The sequence below is a fragment of the Artemia franciscana genome, chromosome 13 (genome assembly GCF_032884065.1).
Source record: "Artemia franciscana chromosome 13, ASM3288406v1, whole genome shotgun sequence".
Taxonomy (NCBI): Eukaryota; Metazoa; Arthropoda; class Branchiopoda; order Anostraca; family Artemiidae; genus Artemia; species Artemia franciscana.
The window spans coordinates 6,824,308-6,843,312 of record NC_088875.1 but is presented as its reverse complement, the minus strand read 5'-3'; the positions used below and the strand labels follow the sequence as shown (position 1 = coordinate 6,843,312).

Sequence of the window (19,005 nt, the reverse complement as noted above, 5' to 3'; positions counted from 1 at the left end):
AGAAAGCCAGGTACGATTTATATTAGAGAGTCAGGAAATTCAGCATTGGCATGGGCTGGTTCTTGATTCTACAACCCTACAACATTATAATCAGGCAAAACCTAGTTTTGGGGAGGAAGTTTATTTTAAACTTAATTTACCGGCTATGATTCTACGTCGTTGGATTCAGCTTAGGGCAAATTGTCTTCCAATCCAGAACAGGCAAAAAACGTTCGACAAAAATAAAATGATAGTTGGTCCTGATAGGCGGTATCTTTGTCCTCTTTGTAAAGATGATGATGAAGACTTGGATCATTTTCTCCGGAAATGCCCGGTGCTCTTGGATTTACGGGAAATTTATTTGCATGGGATTAATTTGATGCTTCCAGGTATTCTACAATATAGTAACCCAACCACAATATTTCGAGTGGGAGTATATATAGAAAAATCTTTAATAAGAAGAAAAAGTTTTATATGATTAATTTCTTTTGTAGTTAGATTAGGTACTTTTTGCGTTGAATTCTGTTTTTTTTTTTTGTGCGTGTTCGTACTGTTGTTAATTTCCTTGCTTGTCTGTTATTTATTTATATTTTGTGTGTATATGGCCCACGGGTTTTTGAAATACACTTATCTATCTATCTATCTATCTAAAGACAAATAATTTAGAGGCAACAACCCAACACAAGGGCTCATTAGGAGAATACACTGGCCTATAGGGTTTCGCCACTTTAAATTCTCTACCCAGCCAAGTGTTGTGGCTACCACAGAATATCCATGGCATCCCCGTGTCAGGTATCACCCCCAAAATACAAGCCTATGAAAAAAAACAGCAAATGTAAAACAACCAAGTAACACCAAAACAAGCTTATCCTGTTAATATATCCCTTTTTTTTAGTAACAATAGGTAAACTAAATATGATAAAATTTACCAAATCACAAATATTAACACATTGCAAAAAAAAGAAAAAAAAGAACTAAACAATTATAGAATTCATCTTTACCATGTGGCTATTAAAAAAAAAAATCCGCTCTATTAGAAACACAATTCAAAATAAATGGCCCTGCATCATCATTTGTCGAACCTCCGAAATTAGTAGAAAATTTCTTTAAGCATTTCCAGATAATTCTTTTGATATTTATTTAAAAGTTCGTTATAATGATAACTAAATTTTTTAAATTGCCAAGTTAATTTATTTGCAGAAAAACCTCTTGATATTAATTTTTGGCTTAAGATTTTACATCTATTTTTAAAATCAATATAATTACTACAAATCCTTGCATAACGAAGTAACTGTGAGAAAAACGCAGAATATGTGATATTTGAGTGTATATTACTGTCAGGGAATGGGAAACTAATCACTTCAAAATCAAATTTTAAAAAATCATTTTAAAATTTAATTTATTGTTATCACAAATATTAACATTTAAATCTAAGAAATGAACTTCATGACCAGCGCCATGACTAGGTTCAAGAGTAAGCTCTGATGGATATATATTTTTAGAAATATCAATGAAATCCTTACAATTTAAGACCAAAATATCATCTAAATATCTTTTATTATTTGACAAAACATGTTTTAAATTATTTTGATTATTCTTATCCATCATATATTTATATTCTAGTTGACTTAAAAACAAGTCAGCTATAAATGGGCTTGCATTCCCCCCCATGGGAATTCCCACAATTTGCTTGTACAAATCACCACCAAATCTTATATAAGTATTGTATAAAACAAATTCTAAAAACTCAAAAATCATATCCAAGCTGTAACATCTCAAGTTAACTGTGGTATTAAACCAATTTGTCCATATAGCTTTTTTATTATAAGTGTCTATTTTTAGGAACCTTTTACTAGATAAGAGGAAAGATTTCTTGATAACAGTTTTTAAATTATCTAACACTACATTAAGTGATAAATTAGTATACATTGTCGCAAAATCGAAAGACTCAATTCTTTTAGCTGAAACCATTGTTAAAGACTCTATCACCTGCAGTAAATTATTAACACTTCAATATGGATTAATTCGAAAACTTTTTAATACCAGAACAATAGGTTTTAAGTTTATTTACAATTTCCTTTAAAATTAAAGAGAGGTCAGTAGCAGCAATGCGGGTTGGACATTTAGCTGCTCCAGCAATAAACCGTGGTTTAGGGGGCTTCTTATGAAATTTTACAGTCCAATAAAGGAAAGGGAACTTTTTATCATTGTCATTTATTTTAATATTAAAATTTTTAAAAAGCATTTCTTCAGTCTTTTCAAATAAATTCTCATCCTCTAAATTTACCTTTTTGTAAACATTAGTTGTGCATAACTCCCTTTTTAAGATATCACAATACAGCTTCTGACAAATTATGGTAAAAGTATTATTAGCTTTATCCACTGGCACAATTACAAATTCATTCTGTAGATTAGCAATTGCTTGTTTAATCTTCGCATCATAAAATAATGATTTAGAGTTACTATTTTTTAAATTAGAATATATTTTATTTCTTATTCTACTAATACTTAAATTCTTCCAACTTTGAAAACTCTCTTTTCTTTTATTCTCTTTCTTACACCACTTATCAATAAATAAATAGAAATCATTTTCCAAGCCATCAAGAACACTCGATGGTTTCAGATGATGAGAAAGACGGAAATTAGCCCCTTTATTCATTATAATTTGAAAATTATCTTGCTTTATTATTGACAAGTCCCCTGTTATAACATGTTTGTAAGTAGGATTTAAAAATGGGCCAAGTTGCTTACAATTACAAACCGGTTTCCGATTTATATCACTATCTAATCTTTTAAGTACTAAATTATAATTAAAAATAATTTGCCCAATAGTTTTTGAAAATTTATAAGTTAAAACTGGACTATCATTATAATTCAAATTACTAGGAAGGGCCTGTTTCACATACCGCTTATTTAAAATTCCTGGTAAATTAATATCTTCAATCTGCTTACAAGTAAAATTAATAGATATATATATAGTCTGTTATCCTTATTACCAATCTTATCAAACTTTTTCTTTTTTGAAATAAATTTCGTTTTAGTTAGAATGCAAATTGTATCACATATTACTTTAAAATTATATTCAAGAGCTGTATTATTCTTAACAATCCAGAAAAGTTTGATTAAATTCCTCTTGGATAAATTATTTAGACATTTTATTAAAGAAATCATACCCCTAGATTCAAGTAGCTGGCGTAGATCTATAGAAAGCATATGTAAGTCTAATTCATTTTTTCTATTATTTTTCCTATGTCCTCTCGATCGTTTTTTACGTTTAGTAGGACAAGTAAAAGAAGCATGGTCCATAAAACCATCAATACATTTAACAACAACCTGAGACATGTCACCATATTTCGCTACACGATCATTTAGCCCAAAAGGATAAGCTGTACCAAGAGTATAGATCCAGAAATCCTCCTGTTTACGTAGTCTATTATTCTTCTCTTCTTTATTTAAATTTTCTAACTCTAAATTTTCTAAAATTGTGACAGTTATATCTGATATGGAACATTTACCATTATTACAATGTTGAACTAGATAGTTATTAGTTTTTTCATTATTAACTGTTTTCTTGTGTCCAGAAAATCTTTTATATATATTATTAGTTGTTTCCCCCACATTGTAGGCAGCATTCATTACATTCTAATAGGTAAATTACATTGGTTGTTCTACAATTAACATTACCACGTAACTTGCATGCAAAATTTTTATTATACAATGTACTCTTAACAAAAGTCCGTGGGATAAAATGATCTTGGCAAAGAAAACAACGACTCTTACACTTACTAACTTTCAAAAAATCGTTCCGAGTTCCGAGGCTAATATTTGTGTTTTGTTGCATTAAAAGTTATTGAAAATAAATCCAAAACAAACCAACATCCAAATCAAAATCCAACAATCAAAGTCAAAAAACATGCCAAGGTCAAAGGTCATCTGATGCATCTTGTTTATAACTTATGTACATATATTGTGCTTTGATTAGCCAAACATCCCTCTCAACAGCCCCTGAAAGTTCTGCATTAATTTCACAAGTCTTGTTATATTAGTGCTAGCACCAGCAGTAGCGCTAGCAGTTGTAGTATGCAAAGAATGCTCTATAGTAGCTCAATATATCCCTCAGTCTACTCTGAAAGTGGTCAACCTAATGCTCCAAACTGTTCTTGATATGCTGCTGATACCGTCATTTAACATCTTGCATACATACAGTATAATTCGACTTGATATAACATACCCCCTCTCGCCAATATTATCAAAAAACGTCTCCTTAAAGTTAATAGCCTTAACAGTAGTAGTACAAGTGCTATTAGTAGCAATAGTTGCATGCACATGTTGTCTTCTGCCCAGATAAACATCCCCCGCATGGTGCCCTGGAAGTTTCAGCTTGATATGGTTGGCTTTTCCAAAGATATTACTCATATACCCTTTTGACAATTTGTATGCACATCGTATATTTTGTTTAGTTAAATTTTCCTCCTAATATTTCCTTTAAGTTTTCAATCATAATCCTTAGCCTTGGTAGAACTCACTACGAAAGCACTAGTCGTAGCGGTAGTAGTGGCAATAGTAGTAATTTCACATCGCTCTCTATTTAGGCAGCACTTTTGTGCTGCCAATGATTAAAGACCTTATATGCTAACAAAGGGATTCTTGCATAACTTAGAGCCTTTGCACAAGGGGCTGGGGGGGGATTGCCAACCCCAGGAGCATAGTTGTTTGACCTGTGAACAATTTTGAACAAAATGTCTCTCTTAAAATAGGGTCAAATGCATTTGGGGTAAAAAGATGTGGGGGGGGGCTAGTTATCCTCCAATCACATATGGTTCTTAAAACAGGACCTAGAACTTTCGGTTTCCCATCGAACAAGCCTCCTTCAAAGTTTATATGGCCACCATTTCCATAAAAACCTAACATATTAAGAATGAACAACTTGCATTACTCACAGCCCTTGTACTAGAGCCTTTGGGAGGTTTCGTCAACCTTGGAGGCATACATTTTTCGGCTTTTGCTGCCTTATGAACTAGATGGCTATCTAAAAATTTTGATTACGTGCCCCTTTTGAGAAAAACAGGGTGGGGGTTTTTACTCCTCTCATTACTTTTGGCTCTTAGAAAGAAAACTAGAACTTTAAATTTCCAATCAAATGAGCCTCCTTCAAAGCTTATACGCCGACCCTTTTCCACAAAGACCCTATTTATTAAAAATAGCCAACTTTCATGACTTAAAATCCTTGACCTCGGGCTATAAGAGGTTTGTCAACCCTGAAATCATATATGTTTGACCTTTGGAGCATTTTGACCAAAATAACCATCTCAAAATTTTTTTGGAAAATTTGACAAGAAAAGAACGTGGGGGGGATGTTGCCGTCTGATCGTTTCTCTTTAAAAGTTCACTACAACTTCTTATTTCTAATTGAATGATCCCCCAAAGTTTATATGACCACCTCTTTCATATAAAGTGCCTCTTGGGAAACAATAATAATAAAACATTTGTTAGTATAGGCATCGCTGTGGGGTTGCCTCTGACGATAATCACGAATTCCCAGGAGTCCCACAGACTTTAAATGAACAATCGTTCTGGTTTGTCAAAGTGTCAATTATATGGTGAAGAAAGAGTGTCAAATTAAATTGTGTATGGCTTTTCTGATTGGAAAGAGGGATGGTCGAGGTGACAAATATTTATGTTATTATCTGGCTATACACTACAGAAAACTGTATTGAATGGTCTATTTTGCCTTATACTAGCAAATTTATTTACATTCTTAGATAACGTGTGACTTCACTGATTAGGGGTCATATCAAGTTGGATTTAGATGCAGTAATTGTTTCTTCAATTATTTTAATATCAAATTTTTCTAGTAATATACTAGTATTAGTAATGTCATAAAACATTCATTCATTGGTTAGTTCTGAGTTTTGTTTAATTGGTTGACTTTCTTGTTTCACTTTTCTTGTTTCACTTTTCTTTGTTTCACTTGTTTCTTGTTTCACTTTTTTGGATGTATGGCTTGAAAGGCTTTGAAATACGAAAATGTTATCATTATTACATAAACAGACAGAAAAGCTATAAAAACCATAAACAAGCTATACCATATTTTATAATACATAACATGGTGATATTTTATAATGCTCGTACACTTTGAAAAAGATAGAATAAAGATATTGATCCACCTGAGCCACTTCTGACGCTTAAGACCTAAAATTGATGTTTTAGTTGTTGGGTTGTTTTTACAAGCACAAGTAACAAGCTTGTCGCATAGCCTTTCTGAAGCCTAGGTTAATCCCCAGGCCATGTTTTGTCAAGCACAAGATCAGTCCTTTGTGCTATCACAAGGTAAATAATAGGTATTTTAACTGTTCGTTCATCATTATCCCGTCTAAAGCTCATATCCTTCCAAACCAATAGAATTCTGCCCTTTAAAAGAAAAAAAATTATTATGCTGAAACACCTCTTGATCTTGCTTAGGTCAAAATTATGGATTTTTCTTAAATTTAAGTTAAATATTGTCTTGCGGGGCATACATTAGCAGGAAACAGTAAATTATAACTGTTAAATCCAGACGAAAATGCACAAATAAAAAAAAATCTGTTTTCACCCCCTTGACCTAGCTTAGGGTGTGTAAAATGGCCATTACATTGTAGAATTTCCAGTTCCAATGGCATTTTGGTGTCCCTGGATGTGGATTTTGCAGAAACCATCGTTAAATCAGCAATATATTGAAAAAACTAAAATTTTGAGACAGACTATTTTGACCAGTTTTTGATATTCTAACTAGTACATTTTTCTGAATATTCTAGAAGCTAAAAAAAAGCTGTTGCTCAAATACCGAGGTTTTACCTTTGTAATATCAAGTATTTAATAATAATATAATTTATCATATATTCAAATATAAGGTGTTCTTCCATTATCACTTCTACATGTCAAGATGAACAACGGAAAAATCCTTCTGAACTCTCCCGCAGAGACTCTTTGTCAAAACCAAATGTTAAGATCTTCCAGAGCCATTGGTGGCACATTAGATGTTGAATTAACATTTCATTTGTTGGGTCTTTTTACAGGATCAAGTAGAGACCTTGACGTCCAGCATTGCCACAGCGGGCATCGACCTTTGGGCCCTATATCACCAATCAGAGCATCAATCCACTCTGTTTCTACAAGACTATAATATAACTTGATATCAGCCTTATGCAATAATAATTTTACAAATCAACATAATGTAATAGAGTAATCTAACAAACTTCATAAAAACATTATTACTATATAAATTGATAGGGGGGAAGTACAAAGGAAAAATAGATTAAATCAACAATACAAGCAAAAGAATACTTTTAAATTTGCTATGTGATATACAAACCTGACCCCATCTACCAAGAATCCATTTAGGTTTTCTTTCTACCTGACCCCATCTACCAAGAATATCTCCTTTCATTCTAAGTTTACGCGGAGTGATCAGGCTTTCAGTGACCTAAAAAAATATTCTTAATGAAGTAATTGATCTAAGCAAAAAATTACTCTATTATAATTAAAACTCATGCAAACTAATGAAACAATACTGTAGCAGTGAGGACATCACAGGTCTGATCGTTTCCCCTAACTATGGCTTTTTCACATCTGATAGTCACCCAGTAACTCTAGCCATTATAAGTACTTTGATCCAACCTTTCTATAACCTTTACAGGTCCAAAGGTCGCTATTATATAGTCATTACAGTTCTGACGGTCTCCCCTATTTGTAGCCATAATATCTGCAACGGGGCTCACCTGTAAATAGCTTTTTCACCACTTTTACATCTATTTTCAAACAATTTATTGATAACGAGCTGTAAGTAAGGAGTGACTCGGCTCAAAAGTAACCGAAACTCAAGAAGACAGAATTTTGATTTCAATGGATACACCAACGAATTTTGCTGATTCCAAATCCATAAAATTCATCAAGTATAGTTTTACCTATCAAAAATTACGAGCATGAAAAACTTTGCATGATTTTTTAAATAGGGGGGGAAACACCCCTTAAAATTCAAGGAATCTTGATAAAAATCACGCCGTCATATTGAGCGTGCCAAAGATCCCCTACTGTAGAAGTTTCAAGGTCTTATGTACAAACATGTAGAATTCTACTATTTTTCCAGAAGAAGGATTGAGTGTTTATTTATTCTTGCTTTTTTCCTCAGGGATGATCGTACAGAAATAATGGTCATAAGAGATCGGAACAGGGTTCATTCAAACGAAAATTAAAAGAACTTATGCTCTTTTTAAGTGACCAAAAAGATTGGGGGTCAACTTGCCCCCCTCTTACGTCCGTTGCTATCTGATCAAAATTTTGAGACTGCCACTGCGTTCAGTATAGTTTAAATATTCAATAACTATGTCTCTAAGGGTAAAGTGGTCCCTCGAATTCCGCAGGGAGGGGCCTATAGTATATGAAATTTGCCCTTTGTTTATGCATAGCATTTGTCATTGGGAAGTATACAGACATTTTGCGAGGGGTATTTGTGCCTTGGGTGGGGTTCTCCAGGAAGAATTTTCTGTGGGGAGGGAAACTTCTGAGGGGTGGAGTTTCAAAGGGAAGTTCTCTACTCCCCTAAACGAAATTCTTGTTAACTGTTTTACATTATCTTTTCCAAGTCAATTTTGATCGTGAAAATGTTCCCGGGGAATTATCCAAGGGTTATTTTCCGCATGTTTTTATTCCCAAGAAAAAAATTACCACGTAAGGTTTTTTTTCCTTATTCAGAATGATTGAGAAACCGGTTAGAAATCGAAGTCTTTTTCAAATGTAAGTATGCTAGTGGGAATTTTAATTCTCGATTGTCCGCAAGAAATTTTACAAAGTGGAAGAGTAAAGCGAGGATGAAACTGTCTGGAGGTAATTTGCACTTTCTGTGGGACGAAATTTCCACGGAGGTGTTTCCTGTGAGGGGGGGGGGATTTTCATCGAGGGTGATCCAGATTTACCGGTATTATTTGAAAAACGCAATAAATGAAATTAAAAAAAAAAAACTTTTTTTAAGCTGAAAGTAAGGAGCAACATTAAAACTCAAAATGAACAGATATTGTTCTTGATATGAAGGATTACACCCTCCTCAATACCTTGCTCTTTAAGCTAAAGTTTGACCGCTTGTTTCAATTTTTGAAGAACGATAACTAAGAACTAACGAAGAACTAAGACACAGGGGTCATTTTTATTAAAACAGGAAGTTTTTTAAAAGTACTAAGAGTTTTATAGTTCATGGTGAAAAACAAGTTTTTTTAAATGAAAGTAAGGAGCAACATTAAAACTTAAAACGAACAGAAATTACTCCGTATATGAAAGGGGCTTTTCCTCCTCAACGCCCCGCTCTTTACGCTAAAGTTTGACTCTTTCTCTCAACTCTACTTCATAAAACAGTAAAAAACTGTTTTTCAGACCTCAACGCCCCGCTCTTTACGCTAAAGTTTGACTCTTTCTCTTAACTCTACCTCTTAAAACAGTGAAAACTTTAGTGTAAAGAGCGGGGTGTTGAGGAGAAAAAGCCCCTTTCATATACGGAGTAATTTCTGTTCATTTTAAGTTTTAATGTCGCTCCTTACATTCATTTAAAAAAAATTGTTTGTTTTTTTTATTTAATTTCTGGACGTTTTTTAATTATTGCATGTTTTGGCTCTCCGCACATAAATAATTAAAACGAAATTTGGATATTAATTATTTTTTTGGCTGAATGGCTTTCTCATAGGTTTAATCGGAAGATTTTGAGAAAAAAGAAGAGAGGGAGGAAACCTAGTTGCCCTCCAATTTTTCGATTACTTAAAATAGCAACTAGAACTTTTAATTTGTACGAACATTTTCATTAGTAAAAAATAAACGTAATTTACGAATTAACTTACGTAACGAACTTCTATATTCGTATGTTTTTATTGCGTATATGAGGGAGTTCACCCCTCGTCAACACCTCGCTCTTTACACTAAAGCTTAAATTCTGTCCCAATTCCTTAAGAATAACCCTTGAATCACAAAGGCCGTAGAATAAATAGTTGAAATTACTAAAAATACTTTAGCGTAAAGAGCGAGGTATTACGAGGAGGTAAACCCCTCATATGAGCAATAATTTCTGCTCGTTTTAAATTTTGATGCTGTTCCTCATTTTCAGTAGAATAAAACTTTTCATATTTATTTTTTCATTGTTTTTTTAAATAATGCTACAAAATCCTGCGCCCCCTTCATTGAAATTCTCTTCCCCCATGAGAAGTTTTCCTATGGAAAGATCCTCCCATGTAACCCCCCCCCCCCACCTCAACGCTGCCTCCCAAACCAAAAAGATTCCCCTGAAAACGTCCGTACACTTCCCAGTAACCATTACTATATGTAAACACAGGTCAAAGTTTGTAACTTGCAACCCCTCCCACGGGGACTGCAGGGGAGTAAGTCATCCCCAAAGACATAGTTATTAGGTTTTTCGACTATGGTGAATAAAATGGCTATCTCAGAATTTTGATCTGGTGACTACGAAGAAAAAATGAGCGTGGGAGGGGGCCTAGGTGCCCTCCAATTTTTTTGGTCACTTAAAAAGGGCACTAGAACTTTTAATTTCCGTTAGAATTAGCCCTCTCACGACATTCTAGGACCACGGGGTCGATACGATCACTCCTGAGGAAAAAACAACAAAAAAAACAAACAAATAAACACGCATCCGTGATTTGTCTTCTGGCAAAAAATGCGAAATTCCACATTTTTATAGATAGGAGCTTGAAACTTCTACAACAAGATTCTCTGATACGCTGAATCTGATGGTGTGATTTTCGTTAAGATTGTATGACTTTTAAGGGGGTATTTTCTCCTATTTTCTAAAATGAGGCAAATTTTCTCAGGCTCGTAACTTTTGACAGGTAAGACTAATCTTGATGAAAGTTATATATTTAAAATCAGCATTAAGATGTTATTTTTTTGATGTAACTATTGGCATCGAAATTCCATTTTTTAGAGTTTAGGTTACTATTGAGCCGGGTCGCTCCTTACTACAGTTCGTTACCACGAACTGTTGGATAAGTTTTATTAGGTTCAGTGTCACCCATCAAAGGCTATGAGCCTGAAAAAATTTGCTTGATTCTGCAAATAGGGAAATAACACCACCTATAAGTCAAAGAATCTTAATGAAAAGCATGCAACGTATCAGAAAACCCAATTGTAGCGGTTTCAAGCTCCTATCAGAGACAACACTATAGCATTGCCTACAGTGAAGGCCATACGTCTCAAATGTTTATTATTTATTTATTTATTTTCCCAGAAGCAGTATGAACCACAATTTTCGATTGGAAATTAGGGTTTATAGTGCCATTTTTAAGAGTCAACAGTGATCGGAGTGTAACTACCTCCCACATCCTTTTTTCCCCATATACATGCGATAAAAATTTGTATATGTTCATTTTGTTAAAAATAGTTCGAAGATCATACAACAAAATTCCAGTTCGACACAGCCACACAGAATCCTGGGGTAGATAAGGTTTTTATAGAAGTTATGATCGTATAACTTCTTCGGGGGCTTATTCTATCAGAGGTTGAAAGTTCTAGTTCCGTTTTTAAGAGTCAACAGGGAAGAAAGGGCAAATAAGAAGGGCAAAGGGCTCTTCTGTCTTCTTTACCTCAAATCCATCTGATCGAATTTTTGAGATAGTTATTTTGTTACAATAAGTCAAAAGATCCGTTAAAAAAAACCTCCAGGGTTAATAAAAAGCAATAGAGCCCTGGAGCAAGTGTTGTATGTTATGTCCATATAAGGCTCTTATGCGAGGGTTTTGAAAATAATTCAAAGATCAGATAAGCCAAACGCCAATCCCCAGTCAAAAACTTATGAACGATATTTTATTCCAGAACTTAAGTGAGCTGACCCCTAGCCTTCTCTGCAAAGCCCAATTCCCCCAAAAAAACTTCTTAACAATATTTTATTCCAAAAATCGTGGAAACTCACCCCTGGCCCTCAATAGTCCTACACCTTATCCCAAAAAACTACATATTGCTCTCCCCCCAAGCAAAAAAATATTAACAATATTTTATTCCAAAAATTATGGGAATTCAGTTTAATTTTATTAGCCCTTTCCAAAACTTCTTCACTATAAACAAGAGCATAGCTACTTCCCGTTTAACTAACTATACAACTTTTTCCACACTAAAAACCCGTTTCCCTACATATTTGGTGCTGTACTAAAATGAATTATATTACAAATATTCTCTTTTGCACCTATAACAACGCTGAAAATAAAATGAGAATTTCTTTGAAACCAGACCAGGATTTACCAATAGACCCACTAGGACCTGCGGCTTTCACTGTTCCCGAAGTTTTGAGAATTTCCCCGAAAATCTTGCAAAAACGAAGCGGCAAAAACGCTTGAGCCTAGAAGCATCAAAGCTTTCAATTCGGCCCTGGACGAAACAAAATATTGAGCTGGTGAGTTTTTAGCAATTAATATCATTATATATCAAATATTCTGCTTAATTTTAGACTTTCTTTTCAAAATGTAAATTTTTTTTGAAATAGAAAATTAGTTTGAGATAGGAATTTTTAAAAACTTGAAACCCTGGCAATCAAAAACTCAACTCCATAAATCCCAACATATATCATTCCATTGATGGATGAGATGAAACTTTTCACTGTTCTACCCTTCATTCCAAAATTGAGTGACAAACTGAAAAGAATCCTTAAGAAAACATAAACTTAATGTCACTTTTAAACATTCAAATATAACACAGAGCTTTTTCAACAATGGCAAAGATAAAACCAGCCCCATTCCGGGTAGTGGTGCTTATAGAATTACCTGTTCTTTTGGTCGTTCTTATAATGGAAGAACCCAACAGCAATTAGGGGAGAGGCCATTAGAACATAGGTCCTCAATAGACGAAGCCATGGGCAGTGTTGAGAAATACTTAAGTAAAAGTACTTAAGTAATTACATAAGTAAAAAATCTGAGTACTTGTACTCTACTTAAGTAAAACATTTCTAAAGTACTTAATGCTTTTACTCCAGTAAGAAATTGAAGTACTTAAGGATACTTAAGTACTCAAGTACTTTCTTCATAGTACAGAAAAATTATACCGACATGATGCAGCGCGATGCGACGAATTGAACTGCCTATGCATTAGTGGATAAATGGATTTTAGTCTTTGAGAACATCGGCTTCTGGCTCGGCGCGAAATTTCAAAGGACGCTATCAGGGCAGAAATACTATATATATTGAACGGAAACTTTTTTGTGATAAATGGGAAAATTCAGAAGGATGGTGTAATATCTGCCACATCCAAAAACTGCCCAAACAAAATTCTGAAGGGTCACATGGATCCAACAAAGAATTTCCACAAACATCTCAAGATGAGTTTGCCCATCCTTCTGTTTACCAGAAGTTTGTTGAGCTGAACTAGAACAGTAAGAACAAAATAAAATCAAGTAGCAAAGAGGCTAGTGAACTTATAGGCTCACTTTCGAGGTCGTCTGAAGCTAAAGATAATGAAGATAATACTGCCTGATTATAGCTCTCCTTCTAAAAAAGTTAAGGGAGATTTCTTTGCAGCAAGACCGTTGAAACAGACACTGTCAAAAGTGAATTCTTTGGTACTGGACTATATTATGGACGAGCTGCAACCCCTTTACACTTTTCAGAAGCCGTCATTCGAAAATCTGATAACAGATCTTGCAACTTATGCAAAGGTTTACCTTATGCAAAGGTTGAGAAGAAAAGCTTTAGCTATGCAAATTGAAGCTAAGTTTGTTGAAGTACAGAAAGGTATGGTTCGTGATTTTGAACTCACCAGCTAAATGTCGTTGACAACAGACATTTGGTCTGCCAACAAAAAAGCTACTCGGGAATGACTGCACACTTTCTCAACGAGGATTTAAAACATAAATCTTATACCCTTGCTTGTTCCCGGTTCAAGGGCACACACACTTATGACAGAATTGTTCAACAACTGAACGGCGTATTTGCCAGGTACAAAATTGCAGTTAATAAAAAGGTTGGAAGGTTTTTGACCGATAACACCTCTAACTGTAGTAAGGCATTCAGGAAATATCCGATGGCTTTCGATGAAGATGCTCAAGTCAGTGATGAAGAAAATACAGATGAAGCTGGCCAGAATGGCTCATTCTCTTTTTAAAACGTTGGAGAGATACTCGATTCTCATGATGACCCCGAGTATTTCTTACTATTTCTAACTTCCTCCACACCTGGTGTGTCAGCCACACACTTAACCTGCCTGGATCCACTGATGCTGATAAGGCCTACTGTGATATTGTACATAAGAAACAGTACCACGCCGCTTTTTCGAAGTGTATTTCTCTCTGGGATCCCGTTGATAACAGTTCGAAAGCTGTTGATGCAGTGAAAGAGGTGTATGACAAACAGCTTATAAGAAAAATGGTAACCAGGAGCAACTCAAAGTATGAAAGTGTCAAATGTTAGATGGATTGTCACAAAATTGGAAAGCTGGCTGAAATATGTGATGCTTTGCAAAAACCAAGGCTAACTTCTTGTGATGTTGAAATTCTTGAAGAACACATGAAAATTATGGAGCCAGTAGCAGTCGCATTGGACATTCTTCAGGGGGAGGAAAAATGCTACATTGGTGCTATTTATCCTATAACCAAATCGCTTGAAAGGAAGCTTAAAAAGTTGAAAGATTTGGTGAAAGTCAGCCAGCCATTGGTACATGCTGTACTTACGGGTCTCGAAAAACGATTCCCCGCAATCCTGGACGATATAGTTCTTCTTGTAAGAGACTATGTTATTACCACGGCAAGTCATCCTTTCTTCAAATTGAAGTGGTTTCCTGATAACTTGAAGGATGTAGCAGTTGAACTCTTGGTGAACGAAGCGAAAAACGTCGAAGATTTCAGAAGTACTTACAAGGCTGGTAAAGGTAGCTTTTTGTCTGGAGATGAATACTTTGATCTTAGTGATGAAGAAACTGCTCCTGATAATTCTACCAACCATGGCCGTGAAACCAATTCTGTGAATGTGGAGGTTTTGTCGTATTTGAATGAGAGGCAAAAGGAATTATCTGTGCTCAAAGTGTACCCAAGGATAAAGAAAGTTTTCAGGAAGTACAACTGTATCATTCCTTTGTCTGCACCTGCAGAATGACTTTTTTCGGTATGTGGTGGAATTTTTACTCCAAAAAGAAACATGCTCGGAGATGATGTGTTTGAAAAGCTTCTGCTGTTGAAAGGATTAAGAAAGAAGTTAAGTTAATTTATGATCAAGCTGTAATGAATGTTCTTTGTAAATTCTTTTCTTTTTATATCTTAATTGAAGTAAAATTTGATTTTTCGTGAAACCAGTTGATTTTTTCATGAAAACTGCCGGTTTTTCTGAAAAGCGGTCGATCTCTCGTCAGAATCTTGCTTGTCTTGTCTATTTGGAAAGGAAACAGATATTAAAGAAGTGTTTTGCGTGTTATTTACTGTAAATAGAAAATTAGTACTTGAGTACTTAAGTACTGAAGTACTTTTTCAGAAGTACTTATTACTTAAGTATATTTTTAGAGAAGTACTTAATACTTGTACTTAAGTAAAAATTTCTCTGAGCACTTGGTACTTGTACTTAAGTAAAAAAAAAGAAGTAGTTGGCACAACACTGGCCATGGGGTTATGCAAAAGGCCTGAGATGTTTGATTCCACCTTGGCTAAACATTTGTAAGACAATCCACACCATTTCATCTTATTTGACAACACCTCCATTATTACCCCCGTTAAATGTCAGATACAAGTTTCTAGGGGGGTGATCGAGATAAAAAAACCACATACACCAAAGTTTGGCGCTCAATAGAGACACTGGAGAAACTTCCCTATGCCCCATTTATGACGAAATTATAAGTTCTGATCGCTTTCACATACATCACATATCCATGTTGTGCAATCAAATAAAATCTCATAAAATAAACTAATAAATAATAAAAATAATAATAAATAGTAATAAATAAATAATAATAATAAATTAATAATATAAAATAATAAAAAGCAATTAGCCTTTAATAGTGCTGTACGTAAGATGAAATTGTGAAATATCATTTAGACATGTGTTTTTTATCCAGTTACCCTTTCACCGTTATTAAGAAAGGGTTTTGTGTTTTGTTTTAAGGTTTGGTTTTTTATATCTTTATTAGTGTCATTCTGGACTGAAGATGGTCAAACGAAGGTTTTGACCGAGATATTTGCATAATTTTGTAGCTTTTTTGACTGGCTGTTTATTGTCCTCGTTTTCTTCTTTTCTTCGCGATTTCATGTTTTATCATGATTAACCACTGTGGTCTCAAAATTTGTTTACGTCTGTAACGTCTTAAGGAGAGCATTTGAGCAAGTCTAATCTTAATTATTTGGATTTTTTACTGCAAAAATTTTTACAGCATTGTAGAGCAAAGAGAATTCTTCTAAATTATCTTCGTTTCCACCTAAATCTAGGTTGGCAATCTGAAAGACGATTTAGTGATAGGGTTGGTTTTCAGTCACTAATCGTTATTTTAAAAGACAAAAAATGACGTTTTTTCTTAGTTATACAATTTCAAAAACTCGACATTTTCTAAAGCAAAACCTGTCACCGACAGATTTTCGACAGATTTCTAGAATAGCTCAGATACTTTCCGCCACGTCTTTTTTACGGTTAAGGCTCATTTATTAGAAAAGTTTGAAAAACTAGAACATGAAAAATTTCAGAATTCTAGATTTTTTTTTGCCTAGATTCTGTCCTGGTCCAGCCAATGAAAACCTACTTTCTAAAGTCCTTACACCGGAAGAAACCCGTGTTTTGTCTAAGGGACCTAAATTTTGCCTACCTCAAACACAAGTTAATTTCTCAGAAAAAGTTGCCAATGTGGAGGTGGGTATATTTGGTTCAGGTGGTGCTGTGGAAAATTCAAATTTACTTCGAGGAGAGGTGGTTAAGAATATTCTGATTTCACTCCGTATTGCTCAAGGTAAAGAAAAAAAGCAGGAAACACAAACTATCAAAATTTAAGAAAAGGCCCACACATTATTATCACCAGGGCTGATAAAGGAAATAAAATTGTTATCCCTGATAAAACTTCATATACTCAAAAAATTACAGATATTTTATCCGACACCCTTACTTACAAGCCCATAGATTCCGACTCTACCTATAAGTCCACCCGTATAGTACAAAAGGAGCTAGGAATTTTGCAAACTGAAAGACTCATTACTCCACAAATGTATAAAATATTTTATCCTAAAGATTGTTCCACTCTTAAATTCTACAGTATCCCAAAAATCCACAAGGATGGAGTTCTTCTAAGCCCAAATGTGGCTCCTTATAGCTCTCTAGCTACCAGATTGGGAAAATGGTTTTCAACACTTTTTCGCCCCCTTATGCAGACGCACTCATAAATTAAAAATTCAGTTCACCCCGTCGAAAAATTAAAAGACCTTGATATTATAAAAGAAACGACTTTGGCCAATTTTGATGTCATTTCTATGTATACATCTTGTCATACAAAAAAAAATATGAACTGTCTCTTCAAAGAAAATTAGAAGAAAAAATTGACCAAATGGACTACAAAACTACTAAACAATGGTCTTGTTCATTTTTGTATTAGTTCCTCCTTATAGTTTCGATATAATAACCAATTTTTCACCCAAATCATGGCGCTACCCGTGGTTACGAGCCTTTCAACATTTTTGGCAACTTTTTATATGAAATTTATTCAAAAGTCTGCATCGGAAATTTTTTTTTCTGAAACACCGGTTCTGTGATCGGTTTGTGGATGGTGATATTTCCGTGTGGGATCATTGAGAGGAGACATTTATCTCCTTTATGACTCATCTAATCACTTTGGGCTCCAACCTTCAGTTCACTTTAGAACTAGAAGATAACCACAAACTTCCGTTTCTAGATGTATTTATTTTTGATAAGTCTCTTAAGCTTAAATTTTTTATTTATAGAAAGCCTACGCATAACAACACGTATTTATATTTTCCCTCCAACTAATATCCCTGAATAAACAGAGGAGTAGTTATTTCATTGGCTGGCCGAGTTATTAGAATATGCTTGGAGCCTCACATAGTCTCCGAATATTAGTATATATATTAACTGGTAATTTAGTATTAGTAGTAATAGCAGTAGTAGTAGCTGTAGTAGTGGCAGTAGTAGCAGAAGTAGTGGGAGTAAGGAACGCAAGAAACTTAAAATTAAAATATCTAAGGCCACTTTTTGTGAGCTTACCTGTTTAAACAGAAAAGTGTTCAAACTAAAAAAAACGGATGCAAAAGGGTGTCACCGGTAATTTTGAATCGTCAAAATGATTCGTAATAATAGTTACTAATTCCTGAACCAGCTTCAAGTGGTGAATTCTCCTCACTTACAAGTTTTTTTTTTAAGTCTTTTCGAATTATCTTTGACTGTAGGCACCCAATCAGTCTTTACTAAGCTGCTGCAGGTGGCACAGCCATGATTTTTTTTTTACCAGAAAATATTACTTCAGATGATGAATTGAGCCATTGAAGAGTGAAAGAAAAATGAGAGACATATTAATTTAGTACCAAGAATAACGCCTTTAGTTTCAAAATTAACGTCAATCATCTTTCAACAATCATCAGGGAAACTCAAAATGAAAACTGTACCTTTGCCCCACCATCTAGTGTTAGTTTATCAACATCACTCTTGTCAGTGGCATCAACAAAGTCAATTAACTTAATAAGATTTTTTTTAAAGCAACTGGATCCTAAGAACAGAATAAAGCAAAATTTCAAAAACCACTCCATTATAACTTATATACTGTACTGGATCTTGTACAGTTATTACTTTTGTCTTCAACCATATTGAAGCAATTTACAGCTTCAAACATATGTGATTCTTGGAATCACATATCACTTGACTGTGCTGGCGTTGCTTAATACAGATAACCTATTCTCTTTTCGTGCTTTTACAGGGGTGCAAAGGTCCAAATTTCAAAGTATTCTGTTGAAAATAATATCAATTGTCAAATATGAATAATTCAGAAGAATTGTTTTCCAAAACAGTTTTACAACTAAAAATTAAAGTATTAAAATCTAGAGCA

The 19,005-nt window shown here is 34.2% G+C and overlaps 1 protein-coding gene across 6 annotated transcripts in view; it reads right to left on the bottom strand.

Annotated features, from left to right (window-relative positions):
* Window positions 1-19,005, bottom strand: part of LOC136034462 (A disintegrin and metalloproteinase with thrombospondin motifs 9-like) — a 100,438-nt gene that overhangs the window by 25,150 nt on the left and 56,283 nt on the right. Inside the window, exons 1-2 of one of the 6 annotated variants that reach the window (XM_065715644.1) lie at window positions 18,569-18,731; window positions 7,331-7,441 (exon numbers count right to left, since the gene is read on the bottom strand). The exons of 2 other annotated variants lie outside the window; for them this stretch is intronic. In XM_065715644.1, coding sequence (XP_065571716.1) covers window positions 7,331-7,441; window positions 18,569-18,709 — 252 coding nt within the window. In that variant the 5' untranslated portion in view covers window positions 18,710-18,731. Of the gene's footprint in view, window positions 1-7,330; window positions 7,442-18,568; window positions 18,732-19,005 lie in introns of those variants that run through there. 3 more of the 6 variants (XM_065715646.1, XM_065715645.1, XM_065715648.1) reach the window with 3 other exon arrangements.